This window comes from Pezoporus flaviventris, unplaced genomic scaffold, assembly GCF_033815535.1.
Source record: "Pezoporus flaviventris isolate CSIRO_AGI_PZ_B2104156 unplaced genomic scaffold, CSIRO_AGI_Pfla_v1 ptg000023l, whole genome shotgun sequence".
NCBI classification, from domain to species: Eukaryota; Metazoa; Chordata; class Aves; order Psittaciformes; family Psittacidae; genus Pezoporus; species Pezoporus flaviventris.
This window is the reverse complement of record NW_026892571.1, coordinates 12643200-12670476: the sequence shown is the minus strand read 5'-3', so window position 1 is coordinate 12670476 and position 27277 is coordinate 12643200. Positions and strand designations below refer to the sequence as shown.

Sequence of the window (27277 nt, the reverse complement as noted above, 5' to 3'; positions counted from 1 at the left end):
ATGTGAGTTGCAGAATGGTTCATTATCAGATTCCAGAAGCATCTGTGACTGTGTTATACTTTATTATGCAGCCCGTTGTTACGTTGAGGAATTGTTAGTCCCACAAAGTCTCTGATCTCTCTAACTGTTGTGGGCAGGACAAAAGTGAGAAGCGTGAACTGCAGCCAAGAGGAACAGGCGAGCAGCAAGGCGAGGGTCGAGTGTGTTTAGGTGCTGAATGCCTTCTGCGAACTTTTGAGCCTCCCTGCAATTCAGAGGAAGTTGAAACTATTCTGTGCAGCTGAAGATGAGATCTCTCATACCCAGAGAAGTGAACACACTAAATTCTGAAGAGATTAATGACCCCACTGTGCTTCTAAAGAGAGAAAGTAAAAATATTTACTTTGGAAAGCATGGGAACTTAGGAGTGGTGTTAGTAGGGATGAAGAGTTCACCAGAGGAGCTCAGTGAGAGCTGAGAACATATAAATATTATCCAGCAGCTCTATAACTGAGGGAAGTCAAACATGCCTTTGGAGATGGGTAATTGTTAAACATTCTAAAATGCTTTGTGAAAACTATGAAAGTTTTTTCTTCAAGAAAGAAAGGAAGGGAGAGTTCTCCATCAAGTCACCTAAAAGCAAGAGCTGCTGTCTGAACCTAAAAGCAAGAGCTGCTGTCTGATGTGCAACACTGTGCCTACATGTGCCTCACCAGAGCATTCAGCTGAATACCACTTGACCACTGCAGATGATGCCAGACTTTATGTTACCTTAACCCTGTTTAATGCAGAATACTGTTTATAGTTACCCAGCTTTTGCCACAAGTTACAGATATGAACAAGCACAATAAAATGGCTCCATAGACCCTCACCAGTGCATATGGCTGTGGTGGCTTATCCTTGTGTCTAAGTCTTTATTGCACAGATTTAGACATGGCTTTATCTGACTACAAGCTCCCAGCACTTTGGCATCCAGTCTGATCTTCTCTCAAAAATTTTAGGGTGCAGCCTTTGAAAGGGGACAGTCAGAACTATCAATTACTTGATAAAGATAATAGCCTTTTGGGGACAGGGGTAATAATGAAAGCGATGACTAGTAGGGTTTTGGCAGATCAAATGGACTCTCTAGAGGATGTGAGATTTACTTTCTCCCTGTGTCAATATGGGTAGTGAAATATTTGGATGTGTTTTTCAGTGATATCTTTCAGACTTCCTTTTCATTGTCCATGTGGCCATTCACCTCAAGCAGTCCATGAATTAGAAAGAAAGAAAAATTAATAATCTAATTTAAAAGGCTGGACTATATTCTTGCGCTGTCCTCAGGGCTTTGATAGCACCTTTTAAGGCCCAGCTTCTCTTACTTAATAAATTCTGGATGTAAAACCTCACTTACACACATCATATTAAAAAAAGTTTGGAACATTAACTTTAACGAGAGTCACTCTACAAGCTCATTTTTCACTAACTTTCCTTGCTGTAGAAACATATATTACATAAGTGTGGAATGAAAGTTTTTGCCCTCTGGCAATGGGATATTACTTTTACTACTCTGACTTCAGAAGTGAGGCTATAATGTGAGTAAAAATGAGTATCAGTGTCACAGAACAGTGACTTCTTAGCACTATGTTTCTGATACGTGCTTTGATACAAGGAAGCCAGCACCTGAGCTGCGCTTATGGGGTTGTGCCCTGTTGATCTTAAGCGTAGTTTCTCATCAGCTCTGAGCACACAGAACGGGGCTTTCAGTTCAGTGGAATGACACAACCAGAAATGGGGTATGCTGCAGTGCTTGGATCTATGAGGGATGTTGGGGATATTCTGCAAAGGACATTGGAGAAAGAAGGGTATTGATTTTTGTGTGCTCAGGAGTGTGGATATAAGGGAAAGCTGTGTTAAATGTGATGACACTATTGTGTTTGCAACAGTGCATGTAATATTTAAGCTGTGTGTTTGCTTTTTATATTCAGTGTGTTTATGTGGCCTCTTTGTTGGGATGCGTTGCCCCTGAGCTCAGAGGAGGTGATCTCTGAATACTGATCAGCTTTCTTGGACCCTTCTTCCCTCCAGGGCTTTATCCCATGGCGCTCTACCAAGCAGATCGTAGAAACCAGGTTGGAAGGGATCTCAAGGATCATCTCCTTCAAGAGGCCAAAGTCTGCTCTCCTAAAGTCCAGGGTGGGGAGGTTTTGGCTGTTTGGCCATGGGCTGTGGGTCCGCTGCAGACTGCATTTTCAACCAGGCATCTAACTCGTTCTCAGACGTTACGCATCTTTCTTACTGCCTCTTGCAACTCGGATACCTGCTGCAGGAGGTCCTCCCCCTGGGCACACGGTCTGCAGGCAGGTCTGGCCCTGCCCCACAAAAAAGGTCCAGGCAGTTCCTGCAGCCCAAGGTCTCCACTGCAGCTTCTCACTTTGGCAGTTCCATTTGGGTTGAAAGCACTGACTACCACCAGGCTGGATAGTGCAGCCTTTGTTCTCAGAGGAGTGACCACTATTCTACATTGTGGGTCAGCTGCTGCAGTAGATCAAGGGAGTACTTAATAAAACAGGGTTTCCCCATTTTCAGTGAATATTTTAAGAGATGCAGCATCCTTATTTCCTCTCGAGGGATCTGCTTAAAATATCACTGAAGCTGTCACGTACTTCCATCAAGTTTCAGAGAACACTTCACTGACCAACAAAATATGTGTGGTGCATTATACAGTAGTTCTAGGATATTACCACCTGAAAATGCAGTCCGTAACACACAAACGGTATCTCCAGTCAACCTTACCCCGCTACCTCCCTGCCTGTCAGTTCATCTGTCCACAACATGTTCAGCGCAGTTCCCAGTGAAATCAGCAGAAAGTTCTAAACTACCTCAGATCACTTTGAGTTAATGGTGTAATGAATTCAATTAAAATATATCAATGTTGCATTGGGCTTTTAGCTATAAGTCTAAAAAAACATGGGGGAATCAAACTGCCAAAATTTCTTGACGTATGTCTCAGACAAGTTTGGGAATGTAAGGAAAAGTAATCAGAAGTACAAACAGAAACTGCAGTGGTGTTAACACTGCTGAGATACACCATTGGCTTAAGGAATCAAGAATATTACACAGCTGATGTGAAAATTGCCTTTGCCGAGTTTCAGGTATCCAAAGAGAGAGTTGTTTTAGCACATCCCACAGCAGGCAACTGACTTGGGCAGGATAAATCACAATGCAGTGGTTGCTTTCCTTGGCTATGGAGTTAACCTGAGCACCTCACTGAGATAGTGCACCTATTGCTTAGGTGACTTATGCTTTACGAAGGTAATCTGGTCCTGATTTTGAAAGGGCAAGAGCACAGGGAAAGAAATGTAACTTAAAAACTAAGGGCAAAATGTCAGCATTATTTGGACTGTGAGCATCTTATTACTTACCCAGGTAAAGAGAAAAGCATAAGAAGGCATTAAACAGGCTGACCTGACCCTGATTTCTAAGTTGTCACTAAACTGCCAGTGTCCCCTCTGCTCTGAGCACTCAGGTCGATTTATGCTGTGAAGGTTTTTGTTTCAAATGGTTCTAAGCTTTCACATGGTTATCTTCACCAAAGTTTTGCAAACTTCACTGCTATGTGTTTGGTTTTACCTCATTATGGACACACAGAAAAGCCAAATCCCGACCCAGGCTGCTTGGAAGTTTCAGAGGGGTTTTGCCTGTGGCTTTACTTTGATCACACAGATTCTGTGATTCCAAAGATTAAGAGATTTAGATTCATGAGGTGCAAGTTGTCAGCTTGAATTCGATGGGGTCTTTTGAAAATCGCAGAGGTGGCTGCAGTTTACACCCCTGGGAATGTCCTATATGAGCTTCCTTGGATACTAATTCCAGACTAAATAGTTCACATCTGATACTGGAAGAAAACTACCAGCTTGTAACGAACCAGTCCCTGCTCTGTGAACCATCAACGCACAGCACTGAGAAATGAGATACGGTATTGCCAGTTGTAATTTGGGAGCCTGGGAGAAGCAAACTGAGAGCAGTTACATGAATATTATGATCCAGGAACTCTGTTATCTACTAGGTGCATCCATATCGATAAGTGGTTATTATTCTGTTCTACCTGGCTGACATTTATGGTTTTCAGGATTTAGACAGGGGGTTTCAGTTCAGTTAAATCAGATGTCTGCAAATAAGCTTCTGTTATGTTTAAGTTTCCCAGAGCCTTTCCTTCAAACCTGTTATTTTCTCTGAATCAAATGCTTAGTTCAGCAGAGCCTGAAAATGAAAACAAACTCCAAATGGTCTCCACAGGATATTTTGGGAAACAAATCTCTTTGAGAAAGATAAGAATGAACTATGAGTGGGATAAAATGCATGTATCAATGTTTGTTATTTATCCAGAGTTTTCTAAAACATCATTAATAGAAAAAAGTAGTTATGGGCTGCTAAACTATACTGCAGAGGTCTTCAATTTTAGTCTAGGATCTTTGGTGGTTAAGAGGATGAGTGGAATGAGGGAAGAGCATGCTGTTGTGCTTTTCTGTGCCCAGATCTCTTGCACATTGGGCTGGTGGCACATCTGCTGCAGGTGGTTGACGTCTGGCTCTGGAGTGTCCATCAGACTGCCCCTGCCTCACCTCCCTGGCCTTCGGTGCCATGGGCTCTCAGCTGTGCTAGGGGAAACGTTCCTGCTTGTTGGAGCATCCTGTCGTGGTATATTCAAGGATGGTCTTGAGAAAAGAAGCTCTAACCTTTCTGCTTCAGTTCTCTCTTGTATTGATTCAGCTGCTGGGAATTGGGGAAAAAAAAACCAGTCTGTGGTGATGCTGAAGAAAATCAAATGGACCTTTAATAAAAACCCTCAGAGGCACTCTCTTACCCCATGCACGTGTTGGATTTTCCTATAATGTTGTACATAAAATAACATGAAAGTTTCTTAATAGTTTAAAGAGTTTCTAGAAGAAGATAGAGGAAGAGGTATTTTCATTTAAGGGTGACATTTAATGATGCAAGACTTTAGGGCTCTGATGATGAAAGAAAGAAAGCAGGTAAAAGCAAAAAGTTGAAACAGCTGGAGAATTTGTTATAAGTATTGTTCTATAACAGCTTCACTGGCAAAGGCTTTCCATACCTTTTACCAGATTTACAGTGCAGACTTCAATAATTGCCACCATTGATTTGAGATGTAGATCTTCCCTGAGCTTATTCAGTAAAATTTTATTTTAGTCACATTTTACCTCTGCATTAGATGAAACCTGAACTGGTGGCTGATGAAAGCAATCCGTCAGCATAAGAAGGCATTCATGAAGTTGTGGACATTCAGTCACTGTTTTAGACAGTTTTTAGTATGATGTATTTAAGGTGCATTTAGTCTTCTTTTGAAATTTATCTGAATTTATATATTATTTTAGAGGTGGGTGTGGGTTGTTTGTATAGGAAGCTGGTCAGGAAAGAAGCAATGTGATATCACATGCAAATAATCAATAGCAGTCACAGTATTAGCAGGGCCTATTGAATTGTCTTCAAGGGCCTTCTCTAATTGTCTCTGCAAACTGAATTAGCAAGATGGTTTCACTAACCTTTTATTTAGTGGAAGCTGCCTATCCAATTATATATATATTCATTAGCTCTGGTATGATTTCATTAACTGATGTACATTAAGTGCCTATTAAGCAACTTGTGCTTATGTTCCTAGACAGGCAATGATGCGTCTTCTGGTAAGCATACTTATTAGCTCATTGGTCTGGATAAACTGGTTTTTATTTATATTTTCCATTTGTCATTACTTGTGAACTGTACCAGCTGAAGGATGAATGGGAAAAGGTAATTAAACTGGTTTGGTTCAATTACTTTTTGTTTCAACTGTCTCTCTGAACCAGGCAAATGAGCACTAATGAATGAAGCCACATGATTAAAACATCTGTCACTGTCCTACCGGGTCAATTGAAAGCTTGGATTGGCTGCACACTCCAAGTGCGACAATTGCAATGGAAAGCCAAATAAGCCAGAGTTAATGTTCTAATCCTTTGCCTGTTGAGTTGACAGTGATGGGTAGCAAGCACGCACCAATGAGCAGTAATGAAGTCACATTTAGATTGGTTCAGCACAGGTTTTTCAAGCTAATTAGGTAGACAAAAATGTTAATTTAATCAAAGGAACATGTACTCATTAAAGAAGGTGTGTAAGATAACTGGAGTAGAGAATTAGCTCAGTCAAGAGGTACGACTATAGCTCCTGACTAAATTGTCCATATTATGAAAAGGATGATGTATTTATGCACAGTTTCTTTCTTTTTCTATTTTAAAAGGTACAAATCCATTCTTTTGTCTCTGGGAGTCAGTGGATTTACATCAGGAATCAAAACTGATTCCCTGTAGTCATGTATATTAGCTGGGGGTGCATTAGGACTCAGATAGAGAAAGCCGAGAGTGAACGAGATGTTCATTCTTGCGTTCCAGATGGCATAAACCACATTACCACATTATTGCTCAAATGAGTTCATTAGCTTCTTACTTCATGGGACTTTATTTAGCAGTGGTGTAGCATGTCTGTGTTTGTCTGATTTTGCTTGGTCTTCCTTGGGACATGACTAATGTGCAATCACAGATGGAACAATTTTGTTTCTACTATAACCCTGATGGAGATGTGTTGAGTGTTCTTTAGGGGCAGATCAGGAAAAAGCAAAAAGTAAAGATTTTCAGCCATTAAGTGAAATACAGTGCAGAGTGTCTTACCCTGTCTGATTGTATCTCATCTAAACTCGATAAAAAGGAAGGATTATTCTCTAAGATTGCTTAAATATTGTATTAGAGTTTTGTAATAACTTTACACACACACACACACAATTTAGATTTGGATTTACACAAGAAATGTGATTGACAGTTTATCTTACAAGATTTAGACCTTTTGGGTTTATTCTGAATATGGCCCTTATCCTGAAACCGCTTGCCTGCCTTGAGCTCTCTCCATCCTACCACACAGAGGAGCTGATGATGCTGATTGATTCAACATTTCCCAGATTCCCAGATCATGATAGTGTCTGTAACTGTACAAAGGCACATGGTGGCCCACGAGAAGAACATGTGGGAACACATAGAAGCTGTCTCAGCATTCCACAGAGCCCGTTCTGAGGAATTGGACAGAGCAAATAATATTTAGATATTTAAAACATAAATATTTTAAGTAATTATATCTAATTAACATGTGTAGTGGTTTAGTTGAAAGAATAATTATCACCTAGTGCAGTGGTAGGGTATATTTGTGGCATTTCTTTTAATGGCTGCTAGGTTTTTGTCTTATTCCTTCTAGGAGGATAGAGTCCTTGAGTGGGTGTTGTGGGTCAATCCTGTATTTCTATATAGGATGTCTGGTTGGGAAGCTATCTGGAGAAAAGAAATACTGACATGTACTAGCATACGTGGGTTAGTTTGCTTTATAACATAATTTTCAGTGTTAATGGGACTATTTTAATTCTTTTAATGTTTGCTGTGTTGTCAATCAAAGTTAACAGTTATCCTTTTTATTGTTTGCTTGTTTGTTTAGTCAGTGGTTTCTGGGATGGGTCTTGTAGGGCAGCAGATGGTAGAAAGGAAATTGAGGTAGAAATTAGGGTTTCTTGTTATCACTAACAGTTTTGTAATAGAGTTTTCATCTCTGTGATTAAACAGTGTAAACAGTTTTCATTAGCATCTAAATTTAACATAATTTTCAGGAACATGCAAGTTCTGGTAAGTGAAGATGATGATTGATATTGATCTAACAATGAAGGAGGAAACAATTAAAATGCTGAAAGTTAAATTTGGGAGAGAGAAATTAAGATGAAGCTTTTTAATTTGGGGTAAACGAATCAACAGCATGTGTGACTTTGTTTGGAAATGTAAATTTTGTTTTTCAATGCTTAGGAATAAATTACCCTGCAGCTGTACCGTGAGGTGTTATCAGAGCCCATGTAATTGAGAAACGTGGGCAAAGCAGTTCTGGAGAGGTGTCTGAAGAAATCCAAACAAAGTTTTTTCTTCATATGGTGAATATGCAGGTGTTTTGAACCCATCACAGTATATGGTCCTTTTACTCTTGCCTGACCAAGCTTAGCTATTTTATGAGGGCCTATGGTTATTAGTCTGTTTTAAAAATCAAGATCCTCTGGATGTTTTGTGTTTGCAGCCTTCACATTTGAAGTGTCAAGTTCTAGTCATCTTTGATAATCATTCCAGATAATGAGATACCATTTTGAGAAAGGAAATATTAGTTAATTGCTTGAGTTTTAACTAAATAATTTTGTACATTTGGTTGTAACTCCAGATGCTTTGCAGGGTGATCTGCATGCTGTTTGTTGCATGTGGAAGCTGGATCTGTGGTATGGGGACCACCCCCAGTGTGTCACTTGGGGGAAGTTAATGGAAATTTTTTCCCATAGGAACTGTGTGGAAAGGTCTTCTACACTGGGGGGAAGATGTGCCCTGCATGGCTTTTGAGCTCTGACAAAGGGGATTGGTTTTTCCTTTCTTTTTTCAGGGGATTGGATGCTGAAAAGATTATCACTAAGATAGGTGTCATTTAGCATCTGCTTCCCAAGGTGCTGTCATGGAGCAGAGAAAGTGCTCGTTGGCCATGTACATCTTGGAAAATTTTGCGTTCTATGGTTCTGATATTAGACATTGGCAAGAGGGAGTCCATATCAAATTCAGTCGCTATTGCGTTCTGGCTGCTTTAATAGTGCTAACCATATGCTATGCAGCTCAGCACAGCCCTTTGCGGCCTCTACTTGGCTTGGCTTTTCTGCTTGGCACCAGAGGTGCCATAATTCATTCCTGTGGAGGAGGAAGGTTCCTCCTTAAACTTATTTAAGCCAAATAAGTTGGCTTAAAGGGAGTCCTAGGATCAATGATATTGGGAAGTCAGCAGGTGTCAGGGATAAAACATGGCTTTGATGACTGATGCTAATCCTAATGTTACTGTTAGATGGGGAGCTCCTGGGGTGGGATTCCCTCCTCACATCTCCAGCTCATATCAGGAGAAAATTTAGGGTGTTGGTTGGGTATAACAACTTCAAGATTTCCCAGTTATTCTTTGTTCACCTAATACAAATGCCCAGGAGGGGCTCCATTAGTTTCAGGAGGACATGTTGGAAAGAATTCAGGACTAGGAAGCTTGCCCACAGAGTTTTGGTCAGTATGTACAGGCTGTACAGGGTGGAAGTGGAAGGTACGGGAGATATGTGCTCCTAAATCACCTGGGAGATTGGTATAATCTGCCCAAAGAAGTGGTAAAGCCTGCATCCCTGTAGGTATTTAAAAGACGTGTAGACGTGGCACTTAGGGACATGGTTTACTGGTGGACTTGGCAGTGCTAAGTTTACAGTTGAATTTGAATTAAAGGTCTTTTCCAACCTAAATGATTCTATGATTCTGAGTAGAAATATATTTAAATGTCATTCAGCAGTTTTAAAAACATTTATTGCTACAGCTTCATCTTCAGTCTTATTTCGAATTCTTTTTTTCCTTACTTTCATGGGGATTATATTAAATTTTTTAAAATAATTTTACACTAGTTCTTTTTGTGTGAGGTTGCACCCTGAGGCCATTTCCTTAACTTCTGTCTTCTTTTTAAATGCTGTGAAAATATTGATCACTTTCATTTTTGAGATGCATTTCAGTGTTGCAGAGGGGTGCCAGCATGTTGCTTGTTCACTGGCGTGCTGTACTATTAAAAAGATTTAGTTTCTTGCTGTGATGAGTGTCTGAGATTGTTGTCAATTGTTCCTAGCTATTGTTTATCAGAATTGCTGTAGCTTGTGGAAAGAAAGGCTTTGGCCATGCTGTCTTTCTGTTAGCAGGAGCCAAAAAATCAAAGCATCTGAAATGTTAAAGTACCTTTTTGAAATTTCTACAAAAAGACTGGAAAAAAGTCTTGAAAACATTTGAAAATGAAGCAAGAGAGAATGCTAAAATTTACAAAACATCTGCCATCATATGAGGGTCATTCTAAGATAATCAACTCGCATATATGCTGTTCTTCCCATCTAAACAAGTAAGTTACATAAAGAGAATGATGGCAGGAAACATCTTTGGCCAAGTGCAGTATTAACAGTATTAGTGCAAGCGTGCTTTATAGTAAGGAAGAAATGTTATCACTCCAATTACCTAGACAGGAGAGTTGAAAAAATCCTAATAAGAAACAATTTAAGTGTAACTGCAGAGTTATTATTTCAAACCTAGATGTACTCAGTTGCCAACAGTACATGGTATAGCTTAATTAACGGTTGAATTACACGAAATCCCCAGGGGGTCTGTCTGGACTAGTGTTTAGGGACATACTATAACTCAAGGTAATTGAATAGCAATTAACTTGAGTTAATGAACATGCATTCTTGAGTAGACACACAACAGTTAATGGATCAGCCCAGAATGAACCACAATTAAGCACACACCCATTTGTTTTGCTGAACAAGCATCTACTGAATGTCCTCACTAGAATATATAAGGCTGTTAATTAATTTGAATTAATAGGTATTCATCTCTACTCCCATCCCAGCTAAAAGACACTCTGTAGATAATCCTAGGATGTCTCATGACTAAGGCAATTAAAGTTATTACCTCTATTAACCAAGGCACAAGCTTTTGTTAACTATGGGTCTTTAACACAATATAGGCAATAAACAGGAATTTGAAGTCTATGAAGTGGCATTCGCGTTACATTAGTGAACTAATTGAACTAATGCAGAGATTTGCTTTCATCAAAATTTCAGACAATATGGAGGAGAAAGCCCATTTCAGCATTGCCATACACACAGTCTCCTTCTGCATAGTGTCAAGCTTGTTGCAGGGGTGAATGCTTGAGCACCCGAGGCCATTAACCAGCAAGTCAGGTCTGCATTTATCAGCTGAAAGAGAATCTTGTTGTCAAGTGTTTTCTGTTTGTTCAGAAAATAAAAGTCAGTTTTATGCCAAAATTCCTTGAGTGATTGTAGGGACAGATAAGATGTTTCTTGGAACTTGAAGAACACAAATATTTGAACACAGTCTCAAATACAGCTAGGAGCCAAAACAAGGAGGGCTTACAGATTTAAGTGACTCCTTTTGAAAGATTTATAGTGAGCCTAGCAAGACACTAATAATGTACTAAATCAATAGCCAAATAGATTTAAAAAGTCAATAGATTTAAAAAGCAAAGGTGCAAGTGGTTTGCATCATCCAAAAGTTAAGTAAACAAAATTGTGTTTTTCAATGACTGAAGAATCTCTGCTTTACTTTAATAAACAAGAAATTCTTTAAAAAGCCAGTATAAGATTCTGCAGAAAAAAAAAGCATCATTAAAAAAACAGTTGCTATGCAGGCAAAGCAGTTACTTTTAACAGTATAGCAAAGCTGAGTTCAGTTCATTCAGCGTGAGTGAAAAGCTGCTGCAAGATTCTTCTAAAAGTTTGGTACACCTACAGACCTGTCTTGTTTGTTCAACTATGGCTGCGTTTATTCTTCATAACTCTTCAAGTAAAATGTAGTTTCACTGAAAAAGGACAGCGGGTAATGAAACTGTGACAAGCGACCTGCAGGAAATGCAGTAGCTGGAGGCTCATAGGGGTGAATTTGTACTGTACAATGCAGTTTTGTGTGTAAGCCACAAGGTGACTTACTTAGAGCTCAGTCAAGTGTCACACTAACAGAGTTTTAGTGCTGCCTCTGCCAGCTCCTGCACCTCAGGTATCTTGGTGTGGCACTGGACAGTGCCGTGCAGGTGTACCCATGTTGACTTTGGAGGAGCATGCTCCCTCAGCAGAGGTTGGCAAGGCTGCCCGCGTGATCTGCAGGTGAAACCTAGAGAGGAATAGAGGGTTTGGAGATGTTGAGCACTGTTGAACTCAATGCACCTGTTGGAGCAGCAGTGTCACCCTTCCCGCCCGTCATCCAACCCCATCCCTCCTTCCAGTGCCCTTTGTCCAGGCCCTTGGGATGTGTCCTCCAAATTTGTCTTGCCCTGGGAGCCCTGTGTGGCCATGAGGTAGGTCCATGAGAGGACAAGCTTTGGCACACACCATTCAAAACTGCTGCAGAGCTTCTGTGGCCAATTCCAGCCAAAAGAGGTTTGGACTCTGATCATCTTGAGACATGGATTATGGGGAGCAAAAAATACTAGCAGAGGGTCTTCTTTCATGTCACAGTAATCAAAGCAGTTCTTAGGTGACAGAGTTGGGTTGGAGGTGACTCGCATCCTCCTTGGCACACCCTAGGTACTTTAAACTGTTCAAAATGGGCAAAGATGAAGGCTCTGAACTAATTTCTGTGAACGCAATTAATGTGTTTCATTTCAGTTACCTGTATGTCACTCAGGGAGCTGTCTTGAAAGAGACAAATTAATGACTATTAAGAATTCTATACCCTGCTATTTTCTCTATTTACTGATGTTACTTTCCATCGCTTTTTCCAGAAATACTTAGTCTGGCGTGTAACAAGCAAAGCTATTATTATCTTAACTTACATAAGATTTTCTTCCCCCATGATAGTGATTGAGAAGGGAAAAAAAAAGATAGAACCTTTAGCAGGACTTTAACATACTCATTGCATATCTTCAGAGTAAATGTGTAAATGATATACCTGTGTTGCAGAAGCAGTGCAGGGCTGCTGAGGAATAGAAAGAGGTGACCAAGCTGAAACAAAATGAACATGCTGGGATCAGGATAACGCTGAGTCAGGGACTGGTTTGAGTCAGGGAGATTTTGGTTTTACTGTAAATTTCAATATTTCTATTAAATATTGGCCCTAGGCACATCAGTAAGCTTTGAAAGTCGAGGTTGTTAAATGAGTTTGCAGCTGAATCCCAATTTTCTTTCTGTTTATTTTTTAAAGTAGCAGAAATACTCCCTGTGTCTATATAATTAGTGCTTTAATGTTTGTTTTCCTTCCGTGGAGTCTGCCTTTTGAGATACTCCTTTAGTTCTTTCATCATTTCACAGAAATTAAAGTTCTGCCCAAAATAGCTTAAACTTATCCTTAAGTTACATACAAAGGATTTTCAGCTTCCAAACAGATCTTCTCAAGCTTAGTCTTAAATAAGGTCTTGAAAGTTACAGGGAATTCCACTGCCGCTTCTTAAGAATTGTGGGGGTTTTTCTGTTTTATTTTGGAAAGGATATTGCTGATGAGCAGCAAATAGTTAAATGGGAAGGGGGCTCATTTAATAGACATATCCCGTCCTTGGGCATTTTTATGCCTTGTATTTGTGTTTTGTATTTTAACAAATTCTGGGAGTTCCGACAAAATCTTGCAACATTTTGATCTGCAGCATTTCCTGCTTCTGTTTGATAACAAATGTTGGAAATAAACATTGTGCCATAACCTTTAAGCATTTCAGGAATGAACACTGTTTTCTAAGGCTTGTCTCCTACAGCCTGCAGAAGCTTGGAAGACTAAAGGAAAAAACACATGATTTATTTGATTGATTGAGCAGCAAACATCCCTGAGAGTGTATTCGTATGAGAGGCACCCATTCCCTGTGTTAGAAATCTTGGATATATTTCAAGCATTACTTAGAAATACACAGTGTGTTGTGCTGGTTGCCAAGGCTGCTGAAGTCTTCAAGGCCCCGCTAAGAACTGAAAGAAAAAAATTCAATTTCTTTAATAAACCTCAAGTGAGAAAATAGCCATGATCTGTAGCTATAAACGATGCATTTGTTATAGTGTCAGCAAAGAGACTCGAATAACGAATTAGAATAATAAACTATAACAGTTGTGTGATTACCTCTTCCTCGAAAGCAGCTCACTGACCACACTTATTGTAGTTATTCTCATTAATAGTCCCATTTGAGAAAGATATTTATAGGTGCGGTATTTTACCCAAGTCTAAGGTATCTGACAGCTGGCATTGAGTAATACATTCAAAAGCGTATCACTAGTAATCCATCTCAATCCCTTGTTCATTACCTTTGCAACTTTCTAGCAGTTTTGTCAATAAGATATTGCTTCCGGCAGTATGGTTTTATTCTTACATTGATATCCCAAATTTATCATAAGGTTCTAAGTTTCCTGCAGTCACCAACATGTCCAGTTGAGCCATTTAAGCTCCCTAAAACCACATTCTTTATCTGCAGCCTGGGAAAAATATTTTCTGCCCTATATCCCTGAGTGTTTTGAGATTAAATTTACTAAAGTTGTCAAATAGGTCAGTGATGAAAGCCAAAACAAGAGAGAGAAATGTTGTTTAGGGTTTAGGTGAATGGCAAGGGGAGGAGCGACCAGTGATGCAGAGCTCCTGCCTCCCTGTCCCAAGCAGAGATGACGATGGGCAGCCTCAGTGCAGAGATGGACAGAAATTCATAGCTTCAGGCAGTCTGAAGGCAGGCTCTGGATGCTCAGCCAAAAGGAAATGCAAATCTTAGCCTTGCCATTTTTTTGCTTCATGCTTTGTGTTCTTTTAAGGGATAAAAATTCCTTCTTGAGCATTTTCCATCGCTAACCAAGTGCAGCGGTTCACTATCATGTGTCATTGTCCCCTGATGGCTCTTCTTTCAGAAAGAAAATTCTTATCCAGGCAGTAACAAGCACAGGCTGCCAAAATGGCCACAAAGCTGTAAGAAAAGTCCAGGTTGCATTCAGAGCCCTGCCTGGCCCATGATGGAGAGCCCCTTGCTGCCTCTGAGCCAGCCTGACTCTGCCTGCAAAAGGCTGTGTGGAGAAGCATACCCATGCACTTCCAGCCAGCAGTGCTCACTGATTGAAATTGTTTTACTGAGTTAATTATTTTAACATTATTATAATGTAGTCTGATCCTGTCTACCATCACCCCATGTGCTGCAATCTGCATGCAAGAGGGCTGAGCACACAGGGCTGCCCCATGGGACTAGACAGAAGCTCCCAGAAAGGGCTACATCCTCCTACTGCGACTTGTCTATTTGCTTTGGAAAGCTCCTATGGAGCATAACCAAACCTTGCAGACTCCCCCGGAGAATGCAACGTGTTTAAATTGATGGCCTCTCACACTCTGCTCACCCTTGCTCGTTCTGCCAGGCTGGATGGAGTGAGCATCGCTTCTTAGTTGTGCTGGTGTTGCTGCAAAACTGTGCCCGGGAGCAGCTCACATCTGAAGTGCAGCCTGGCAGAAGGTTCAGAGGTGTTTCACAATAAAGGAAATCCAGATCTGAGACACTTAGTATTTATTTTGAGAGATTTAATTGTTTAGATGAGCTTGGTGCTAGTGAAAACGATGACAAAAGCTGAGCTAAGGTTGCACACTGCAGCTAAATAAATAAATAAGTTTGCAGCTTATGAGTCACTTAATTTGTTCCTGCTAGGGTCATGTTTTAAAGGAGCAGCAAAAGAAAGACATGCTAATAGCCCCCAGTAAGTCATATTGCTGTATAAGGTGACACACAGAGCTATGTTCTCTAAAGGCCAAAGCAGAGTAGGAGCAATCACTTCCTGTGACTCTTAAGGCTCTCTGTTTAAAAGCACTTAAAAAAAAGGTGCTGTGTGTTGCTCTGTTGTGGTTTGCCGATGGCAGTTGGGTGTTTTTGCATGTGATTCTTGCCTGTTTCACATAACCACCTGACTTTCACACACATAATGCTGTACTCCTGACTTCCAAAAGAATCTCTTGGCATCTGGCACAAGTCCCCTGTGATTCAGTAAGCACCCACTCAGTAAATAATTTGAAATTAAAAACACCCCACGCATGAGTTCTAGATATGGAAAAAATGCCATTTTGCCTTTATTTTCCTCAAAAAGTAAACAGTGGAAAAATTATCTCAATGTTTTCCAGTTCCTTTGCAGTTCAAGAAGTACAAACTGCCACGATGATCATTTTGGAATCATATCCTGAAGGGCTGTCTTGCAGGATGCTTCTGGACTTGAGTTGATAACTAGCAAGCTCCTTGTTCCCTTGCTGTGAAATGATCGTAATTTTTATTCTGGTAAACACTTTTGAATGTGCACTAAAAAGTTGTGATGAAGACAGGGGGCATTAAGCATAATGCATCTTCTGGCAAGGAGGCAGAGAAATGCAAACCACAGGGAGAAGAGAGAGAATCTGAAGTCTGAATTGTTAGCATTTGAAAGCTGCTAAAATTAACCTGTTGTTTCTTAGGAGCGGGATATATATAGTTTCTTAGCTGCAGTGCTGTGACACAACAAGGTGCTGGAGAGAAACCTTGGGAGCTCTTCCTTTAATGCAGCTTTCTTGTGTGTCTGTTGGTGAGTGCCTGACTTTGTGCCTCAGTTTCCCCTAAGGGGTGTTCATGTGTGTGAGCATGCACGCAGACTATAGTGTGCCATGCATGGATGTGAGAGCATGAATCGGGTGTGTTAGATGGCTGTGTGTTAGCTCTGATGCTAAGTACTTCGGGGCTGGGAGTTTGGGTAGTGAGTGATGGCAAGGGATGAAACAGCTTCTGTCCTCTGGTCCCCCCACAGCCCATCACGGAGCATTAGGGAAAGCCCTGGGGGCTTGGTTGCTTTTGTCCGTGCATCCCTCCCCGGCCCAACAAGGCACAGTAAGTGCAAGCTGGGGTTTCCTCCACATTCTGTGACCTGCAGCCTTACAGCCACAGGCATTGTGCAAAGCCCTCCATTTCCTACCTCTTTGCTCTAGGGCCAGGTTCCAGGTAGGTGTAAGTCGGTGGAGCTATTAAAAACCAATAGATGCACTCCAGACATCTGATCTCATTCTTTGCCTACCTACCATTTGCCCTGGCAAACGTAGCCATATATTTTCCTTTATAAATAATTATTTGATGGTAATTATTCAAAAAGCAATAGCAGCAATATACTTATTTCAGCCTCTTTGGCAGCAGCGCTTTCAGTTCTCCCTTTTTCTTTACTCTCCTCAGAGCCTCTCTTGCTAACAACGTCATATACACACTGCAGATAAGTCTGGAAGACAGTTGAAATTATTTCTCGGGATATTCTGATAGAGAAAGAGCAAAATCATATATTTTTATGACAAATAGAGCTATAAAAATTCAGTGGTGGTTCCTCAGCCATGAGGGCTTAGCTTCTTAACAACGAGCCTATGGATTCCTCTTAACACAGAGAATTTAATTTTAAAGCAAATTTCTTTTTACCAACCTGTGCAAATAAATTGAATGTGCCCAATCTCCTCTCTCTTACTGAAAGTATGAGTCTTGATTAAAAAGAAAAAAAAAAAGAAATCATTAAAATAGTCCCTGAAGCCACTCTACATTGGTATAGTTAAAATCATGCTTTGGAAATATATTTTATTTCATGATAGCTATTTATTGTTTTGCTTGGCAACCCATATATTTCCTGTTTGAATACTGAGGTCTGTGTTTATACCACCTATATACTATAGGCAGCCTGCAAAGATGCCTAAGTCACCTTGGAGGAGCTGCACAGCAGCTGGGAAGAAGCACTTCCAGGGAGTGATTTGGGTACGATGTGGACTCCATTGCCTTTTTCTCTTCCCCAACCTCAGAGGTAACATGGGGTGATTACCTTCCAAATGCAGGCTTACCAGCTAAATGCCTAATACGAGCTGAATCCGGGCTCAGAAGTGATTATTTGAGGTGCATTGAAAATATTCCTCCCCATTCACCCTGTTTTCTTTTGGCTTTTGGAAATAGAGGAGAAAATAGTGAAGGAGAGTAAATAAAGGAACTGAAAATACAGATTTGCATCATGATTATAGTAAGTTCAGAGGGTCATGTTGCCATAGCAGTGAGTATATAATGCAGGTGTGGTGGGGTTTGTGTGCATTCAACGGGCACCTCCTCCAAGTTCCCTGTAGCCTGTAAATCAGTCTGCTGAGATGGGATCATCAGATGTGTTTTATAGATGAGAAGTGTGAGAGCAGTCACAGCTCTGCTCGGTCTCTCTACCTGTGTTTGTATTTCTGGTATCTTGAGTGTTGGCGTGGATCTTGAACAGGGGTTTGAAACCCCAGTGTACGTGCATGAGCCTCATTTCCTGGAGCAGACCTGGTATTATGCTCTAATTAGAGCCCCTGAGTTGTTTTGGCATGTTCACATCAGGCAAAAATGACCTAATAATTGGCCTCATTTCAAGAGCTCATCTTCAGAAAAGCCACATGAGAGCTGGTGCTTCCCTTTTCTTTCTGTCAGGCCTTAATCTGCCACCTCAATGTAGGGCGAGGGGGGTTGCTAGATAGTGGATTAGTCAGAAAAATCTGACTTTAGAATGTAAGTACCAAACACAAAAGGGATCCACCAAGACAGAGAAAGGAAAGAAATAATCCTCCTTCTCCCTGGAAACTTCTTCCAACCATATAAGCATGAGTGAGTTCAATTCAGCTTTGGTGTAACCTGCAGGAGCGATGCACATGTCCTGTCCAAGATCTTTAGAGTTTGAAAAGGTGTTTATTCTATGCTTCATTCAGTGATTGACACACTACCATAATTCAGGAGTGTTAGGCCATCATTTATAAAACTTGTTTCTGCAACCTCTGCAACAGTGAATTTATGTGTTGATTGTATTATTAAATAGCTGCATTAGAAGAGTACATGTTCCTACAGTTATAAGAATCTTTTTTCTTACATCTGAAGGAGCACAGATTTCCGTAGGATGGGACTTTTCCCTTCTAGTTAGCATAATTATGGTAATGAGCTAGACTAAAAAGATGGAGAATTCAAGGGATGTGTTTGGAATATATGTTGGTGGTGAGATATGAAACCTTGCTATTTGTGTTGGAGCAAAAAAGCGGAAAAATGCTCAAAAGAACGTGGCTCATTTTATAATGCTTCAGTGCCAAAGTGCTCCATAACAGAGTATTGGGAGGCATGAAAGGCAAATTTCAATCTGTTCCCCGCTGTATCAATGGAAAGGGAAATTATTACCCTAGAGAGGAATTCTGCATATGATGGTGGTGTTGTAGTAACAACATTGGGATTCATAATCATTTCCCCAAAAGGTCTGATAATCTTTTTTGCTGGAAAAATGTACTCTCAAATGGAGAGGATTATTATGTAGAAATCCTATGGTTTTGTTGTGCCACACATGATCATACTTTGAGTAAACTCACTAGCAGTTTGCTTTGGAAAGAAATACCTTTTGTCCAAAGTAGTTCCAGCAATATGCAGTAAATCCAGAGCTGAGCTTTCTTCAAGCTTTGGCTGAATGATTTGTTTAGAATTTATTCCAACACTAGTTTGGAATTGTTTCAAGGGATGGGATTTAGTTGCTTTGGTCAGTTGTAACTTATTTGAAACAGTAATTGGCAAACTGCATTTGATCCTGTGCTTCCTACTTCTTGAGTTTTCTCCTTAGCTGTCACTAATGCCGGTGCGTAAGTTTCTTCTGCCTTAGACAACAGCTTCATAAGGCTCCTCGAGCAGTCTTCATAATAAATGGCTTTGGCTCTGGTAAGCACTCGGTCGGTGTGGAAGGAACAGATAGAGGGGAAAGGCGCTATGGCAACGTGCATGTGGAAGGCATCCCTAACACCATCGTGGCTTGTGAGTCTGACAGGAATGAAATCGCGATTTTCTGCATCACAGCTCATTTTGTAACTGTGAGATGTCCTCTCAGGTCTTGTGCTCTCTGCGTTGTATCCCCTCTTCTCATCTTCTGCCTCTTTTTCTGCAGTCATGCAGGGGAACTCACAGAAACAGGAGTTACCACTGGAAAAGGGCTCTGAGCTTTGCATAGGCTTGGTTTAGGCTGGATTTTACATTAACCACAATGGTCTGCAGGCAGTTTCCTCCACTTGCACATAATTCCTTCATAAGTTAACAGCCTGTAGCTATCACGAATGAATTGACACCTGTGGAAGGAGCTAAAAGTGCCTACATAGCTCATACAACTTTAACAGCAGCTTCTAGAGGTCATTTTCCAGTGGGTGACTCCCGCAGCTGGCCTCTACTCATTCAACTCCATGTCTCCCTGTGACTGATTACTGCAGCATCAGAGATTATACAGAGGTGTCTTCTTACAGCTTCAGGAGGGAGCCTTCTGCAGGGAACAGCAAGTTAGCTGCTTGCTCGTCTTGCAATTTATAATGTTGGTTTAGTGCAAAGACTTTATCTGTGCTTCATCTGTGTCTCGCTCCTGCCCTGGAGGGGGCATATATACTGTCTCACAGTGATGCAAGAAGTTTTGGGTCATCTTCCTTCACCCATCAATGTCTCAGCACAGCCATCCTACGCTGAGACATCTACCTGCCACACACAGTGAAAACACTACCAGTAAGACATCTGACAGGGACATCTGAGGTCAGTGAACAGACAGAAGAAGAGGGAGACGAATGCCGGTTGTGGACACGGGGCAATTCAAAGCATAAGCTCTGAATCTTGTTTCTGTGCATACAGGATGCGATCGTATATACTGTGTAACACTACGCTGGCTCATTTTTCTCTATTGTCTGCACAAACCTGAGTCTGTATGTGAGGTCTCAAAACAAGGTCTTCTGTCAGAGGGAGAAGCTGTAGCACGTCTCCTTACCTTGGAGTGTATGTTGCTCGGGACTGTGCTGTGTAACCAGCTTTAACTTTATAGGACTGGTGCTGGGATCTTTATTGAGCTGACAAATTAACTGAAGAAAATGAGGAGAAGGAGGGAGGGCAGATCCTGTTAGAGCAAGTAGGTGTTTGAGGCTGTGAAGAACTGGCAACGATGTGTATCGGAACATACCGTCCTTAAATCTGGGGAATCTGGAAACATTTAATATCAAGTGAGAGGTAGAAGAACAGCAGAGAAATCTTCCCAGTGGGGGAAGAAAAAAAACAGGTCACTTGCATTTGTTGTTTTTCTAACTGCGGATGTATTGAGCTGTGTAATAACTTGCACATATCTGGAAGCGATGCAGAGCACAGCAATCAATAATACAAGCAACGATAATCAAGTGTTTCAGCCATCTGACATGAGCAGTCTCTAAAAGTAATTCTCTCCCACAGGACATTGCCAAACATAACTTCAGTTTATTCCTAGTAAAAAAAGTAAATGCTTACCTGCTGTGCAGAGACTAACTGGGAAGGGATGGAGGTGCAGGAAAAAGCATGTGGAAGCTACCCATGCCTGTGATGGCCGGCAGACAGCTGGAGATCTGTTTCCCTAAAATACTTTAAAAGACCTCAGTAAACAGCAAATTTGCCTCTGTGTTCAGAAATGCCAGAACAGAGGGAGCACAGAGGAGCGAGAAGCTGAACTTATTGTTTGTAAGGAGCAAAGCATCTTGGCATAGAAGGCCATAGTGAATACATGTTATTGCCACCTTGGTTTTTGACTAGGTTAAGCTGTGGCATGAGCCCAGCCTGATCTAATAAATGAATGGCAGATGCCACTGAAAATTACCTTTGTTCCTGTGTGTAAGCAGTCCAGACTGCTGCAGCTAATACCACTTCCAGGTATTTACCACAGCTGTTACGTGTCTTTGGTTAGGTTGGCTGGGTCTTCGTATTCTGTTAACTGAATCTCCCTGCTACCAGCCGTACAATTTAGAAAAGAAAATAAAGTGATACACAACTCTTAGAAAGGAAAACAGAAAGAACCTAGGCTTTACCCACATGTATAGCCACATTGCTGACCAAAAAGCAGACAGGAGCGTTGATGATCAGATAGCAGCAATGCTGGGCTATTCTCCTAACACTAGCACCATCATTTGTAATTGATTGTAAAGCTGAATTGCTTCTCAAGCTACTGCAAAAAAAAAAAATCCTTTCTCATTCAGCATCACCAAAGTGACATTTATGTTCCTGGGGATTTTACCATTGCTAGCCTTTTCCAACACAGAGCAGTCAGCAATAGCACATAAATTTTTATGCCTACCCATTACAAGGCATTGCATAAAAAGAGAGGGGGTATAGATGGTAAAATTGATGTGAAAGTTTTCACCATGCCCTACCAGAAAGCGAAATAATTCAAAGCAGAGGATAAAGGAGAAGTCCCAACTTCTGTGCCTCCTGTTTGGAGCGTGCCTTCTGTTTGGAGCGCCTCCTGGACACTCTCCGAAAGCTGGCTTGTTGCTTGCACAGTAAAGTCATTCATTCACTGCTGAGCCACCTACTAATAAAAAGGGGAGAAACAAAGATTGTTAGATGTCTGTGTATCAAATAATCAATACTGCCTTTTTTTTTCCCCTGTATTCATAAGCAATAGAGTGGCAGATAAGGATATAAACCAATCATAGACGCAATGTTTAACACAAACTTGTGGTCTGTCACTCTGGGAAGCTTTCCGCTGCATTTTATAGGTCATGGTTCATGAAATTTCACAGGAACTTTCATATATATTCTCTGTAGCAGAATATGACATTTATTTGTTACTAGACCATATAATTTAGGGAGGATGAAGATGCTTTATCCAAAACAATATGTGAGGTAGTCTTCCATGCAGTGATTTCTCTCTAATGTATCTGTATTTGGGGATTTCTATATAATTCTGCAAGCTGCTTATTTATTTCCAATGGGAAATAATAAGTATGATTTAGTAATGATGGTCCTATATGAGGCCAGTATCCCCATTAACTTTAAACTCAGATTACAACCCTTGCTTGTTTTTTCACCTGCTGACCCAGACTTTGACTACAAAAAGCTGTTATCTTCCGTCTTGAGAAACATGAGCAGCAGAAAGTTAATTGTGGTAAGTCAGTGCTAAGCATTGCATCCCAATCCCAACCACCAGGAAAGTGCGTCTCTTACTAGTTTTGGCAGTCACAGAAGGAGAGGAAGGACTGGGGGTCGGAGGTTGAGAAGGATCGAAAGTTAAGAACAGCAACATGGGGAAGTACTTCTTTTTCTCCAACACACTGGTTTTGTAGGAGAGTGCGCCTGCTTATATAATATATATCAAATGTGTTCTTGATGTACTTTGTCCCACAGGCTTGGTAGTTCCTTTGTTCATAGGACACCGCACACTGGCAAGAACAGTCTTCGCTCAGCGGGGTACGTGCTGGGAACATTTCTTGGAACAGGAGAACCTCTGGCAAGTGACCAGTGTCATTGCTGAGACAGGCTATGTCTTTGATTTTTATCCCTCCAGATCATGCCTTTTGGCAGTAGTTCATGCAGATCTGTTTGGATTAGCCATTCACCTTCAGTGGCAGTGATTCTTCTTCCAGTGCTGGAGGTGCACACACCTTGGGAGGAAGAGGAAGTAGACAGATGTTTTATTTTTTGCAGCTGGATTACAAAATGTATATCCAATGCATGTAGTTTTCCTGGATTTTCCTGGTCCTCTCTTGATCTTCTACCCAAGTACAAATCCCCCAAACAACTGTGAGTTAGCTCTTCTGATTGGAACTTCAGTATTTAAGGACTTGCCTACCAGCACTTAAGAAGGCAGCCTAGTCCTTCTCAGTGAGTCCCTAAATTGCATGATGAGATGCTGTAGAGTCTGTATGGCATGTCCATATTTACAAATCAGTAATTCCTCTAAATTACTACGCTTGCCATCCTGTAGCCTTTGTGACTCTTGGTTTCAATGTCTCTCTTACTGTAATATGAATCGTGTTACCTGGAAGTGCTGATGTGTGTGTCCCTCCTTGCGATGTCCTCCCCATGCTGAGCTTCAGCTGATGCAGGTTTTGTGATTATTGTATCCTGCCTTATTGTGGAGTCCTTGAGGCATCATGTAGCATCATCCTTCTGCTTCTGTAGCCTGGAGAAATGGGGGCGGGGGGGAGGTCATGGAAAGATTCCTTAAGGGATATGTTTGAGGATTGTTGGAGCAGTTCTTGCCTACCCAGTTTTTCTTCATTTCCCAATCTTAATTTATACATGCGGAGACATAGCTTTTGCTACCATCAGTCTCAAGTCCCAGTGTTGTCAGTCAAATTTATGCTAAAAAGTATTCTTCAGACCATTTTCTTGTCAGAAATAAACCCAACCTTCCTCAATCCCAGCAGACTTTGGTAATCACCCTGAATCTTAGAAATAATACCTTGAATTTGATGTGGTTTTGATTATACTTTTACCTGTGCAATTCTGCACCCACACCATGTTTCTTAACATACACCCCTTTCTAAACAATTGTGGCCTACATGAAACTAAATCCCTCATCTTTGTGAAAGTTATGACTTTCACAAGTCAAAGGTGAAACACAATTTGGTCCAATTCTGCTCTGTGCCAGTGTATCCATATACCTGTCTTATTGCATAAAAACCATACAAAAAAATCGTATTCAATTTTGACATGTATTGTGTTTGCTATTATGGTTTGTCGAATGTTTCATTACCTGTTGGACACACATAACTTAGCAATTTGCAGAGAGAAGAGACTATTTATGGTCATCTGCTGGAGGTCTGCGGCCAACCCTTGATGCCATTTGACAAGAAGATTTTTGCCATGGAAGTGTAGGGAGTGGTGGAAACTGGGGAGAGGGTGAGGACTGATAGCTGTAACTATGAAATCCAGATGAGGAGAGGACAGAAACACGTATTACACCAGTTACTTAATGCCTGGCCAATGGACTTTGCAGTGGTTGCTTGAAGGGTATGGTAATGACTTAGGAGGCCCAAACGTTTGGATATAGAGGCTCAGGTTGCTGGGAAGTGCTTCAGCTGTGCAAGAGCAGAGCAAGGGTTCCAATCCTGAGCTGATCATTGCAGGAGAAAAAAGTCAGGAGTTAGCCCAACACAGGAGAGCAGTGTCTTGGAAAGATATTCCTGTAGTATCATTGCTTCTCCCACAGCAAATATTTGCATAAATATATATTCCAGTGAAGCCGTGTAGCATCTTAACAGTGTCAAAGCCATAGGAAAGACTGTGAGACTTGAAACTAAACAGGTTTCCACATTATTTTGCTCTAAGGGCTGATCCCACCAAAGAGTCCATGCATTGCAGAGGTTTCCCCAAATAACTGCGGTTAAGTTCTCTCCCACATTTTATTGCAATACTCCTACATAGCCAAACCCTATTTTGTCGGTTCAGTGGAATTAATCAGATATTCTCTTTATGGAATTCAGTAGAATTAATCACATAGTCTTTATATGGTTTTGCTATGAATGTGAAATTATATTAATATACAGTTAGCCAGTGAATATTACAGTCAACAGTTTCCTGTTAACACAGAGCATCGCTGCCTCTCTTTGGGTAGAGATGAGTAGCTTAAAAGAACATCTTTCATTTACTAGGGGGCATTGAAGATTGTTCTGAATAGAATACTCTTTCACAGAAGCAGAACTAAAAGGATAACACAAGTAATTGCATTCTGTGGTGCCTGCCAGTACTTTTACATGCTATGGAAAAAAAAAAAAAAATCAGCTATTGGCAGCCTGGTGATTTTAGTAATTGTAACTAATGGGGTTGTTTTGTTTCTCTTTTCTGTGTTTTAGGATGGAATGGGGAACCTGAGAATCACAGAAAAGGGTCTAAAGCTTGAAGGAGATTCAGAATTCTTGAAACCTCTCTACGCCAAAGAAATCCGGTCAAGACCAGTAAGTTGTTGGGAAAGGAATAAGCACATTTCTATAGCACGAACTGTAAGAAACCATGAAGTGTCAAAGTGGTGTGTTTATTGGATAATTCCTTAGGCCACTCTATACGAATGTAATTTGGGGAGTGAGACTGTGAGTGTCCTTTGAGGAGTTCATCTGAGTACTATATCCTCTGGGCATTGCAAAGTTGATATATGTGGGTTTAGTTTGTGCAAGCCACACTTAAAATGTTTCCAGCACCACTGAGGTTTCAGATTGTCCTTTTGTCTCCTTTCAAGATAAATGACAAACAACCCTCAAATGAGAGACCTAATGTTTCCGAGGTAGAGGGATGGCAGGCAGTTGTTTAACTAGTTACTCCTTTTCTGCAGGGAGCAGAGTTGATGCCTTGGCACAAGGACCTGATCTGTTGTTAGCAGACACAAGAAACCTGTATTATGTGCTCAGTCCTATTTCTATTTCATTTTGAGTTTTAAAATTATGTGCAGTTAAAATTCGGTGCTGCTAGGAGAGAGACTGCTTGACAGAAGTGGCAAGGATGTTAACAACTGAAAATGAGAAAGAACCCAAGTGTGATTGAAATAACATTTTCATAGGAGCACTTCATTGACTGTCAGTGACTTTTGCTCTTTCAAATGCAGTCCTGTTTGTCCTGAGCAGCTTTAAAATAACTGAAACAATTACAGAGAGTGTCCAGGATCCTTCTCAGAAGATGTCATCTGTCTTGTTTCCTGATCCAGAGTGTTAATTTGAGTCAGATGCCAACCTTCCACTTTGATAACAATGGCAGATAGCTAATTAAATAAAGTTAACATCCCTTTATCTCAGCATTTCAGTGCTCTTTTAGAAATTGGAACTTGTAGCGTAATCAACACAACAGCCAATAGAATATCCAATTTAATTATTGAAGGTTGTAACCTCTGTAAGATAGCTAAGTATTGATTTGAACATGGATAATTATTTAGGAAGAAAAGTTGCTAAGAAAATGTTCGTGTCTATTAGCATTTTTATCCCTGAATCAAAACAGAAGTGCACGACCTTACATGCCATAGACTGTAATGTAAAATATGTGGGAAGGGTACAGAACTCAGTTTGATAAATACACTGACAAACTGATTGATACATACATTTCTTTAGTTAGATTGCTTGAAATAATATTTGATTACTAAGAGAACTGAGAGCTACTTCTTGCTACTGGGGAGTTTGCTGTTTTATTTTATAATATTAATCTACATTTTAATATGGCCAGGGGGACAAAAGGTGTCCCCATCTTGAGATTATGAAACCATTTCATGGTTTCCACACCATTGACAGTTTAATGAATGCAAGGAACAAGAAATGTATGGTGAGGCCTGTGTGTTCCTTCCTTTATCCTTCCTTCAGGTTTATTTTTGCTGCTAGTCAGAGAGGGATCTTGCTGCAAGCCAGAAGGTCTGATCTACAGGCTAGTGAGTTGGAGCATCCCTCCTGGCTTCAGTAGATGCTATATTAACTATATATTTACATAAACCATATGTAGAGTTTCTCTGACTTCTCAGTGGAGTTAAACTGGCATAGCCTGTGCTGGCTTTCAGGATGCTCACAATAATGTTGGAGTTTCTGTCAGGGACAGGGAGCGACAGGGGCAATTCTGTTGATTTCAATCAACTTCTGCTTTCTTGTGCTGTGTGTGAATTTGCTTGTAAGCAAATTCCCTTGCTCCTGTAAGTAAATGCAAGGGTTGCAGTGAATCAAAGGTTGATAGTTATGAAATATTTATAAATACTATTAAATAATCAATACTTTGTTTTTGCAAAGAACCATAGTATAAGGCAGTATTCTCTTGTAGGAAAGCATGCTAGCGGTTCCTGAACTTGATGAATATTGCTAAAATACAGTGTCAAACTCAGCACTCAGCAAGAGATGAACATCTATAGTAAGTCCATAGTAATCCTCTCTGGGTTCCACAAGTGTGTAATTCAGCTTTAAATATGTAAAGTGTAACAGAAACAAGATGA

At 40.7% G+C, this 27277-nt stretch overlaps 1 protein-coding gene across 13 annotated transcripts in view; it reads left to right on the top strand.

The window, feature by feature from the left end:
• Positions 1-27277, top strand: part of SGCD (sarcoglycan delta) — a 376562-nt gene that overhangs the window by 279601 nt on the left and 69684 nt on the right. For all 13 annotated transcript variants that reach the window (XM_061456832.1, XM_061456830.1, XM_061456825.1 and 10 more), the window contains one exon: positions 25179-25280. In XM_061456832.1, coding sequence (XP_061312816.1) covers positions 25179-25280 — 102 coding nt within the window. The remainder of the gene's footprint in view (positions 1-25178; positions 25281-27277) is intronic.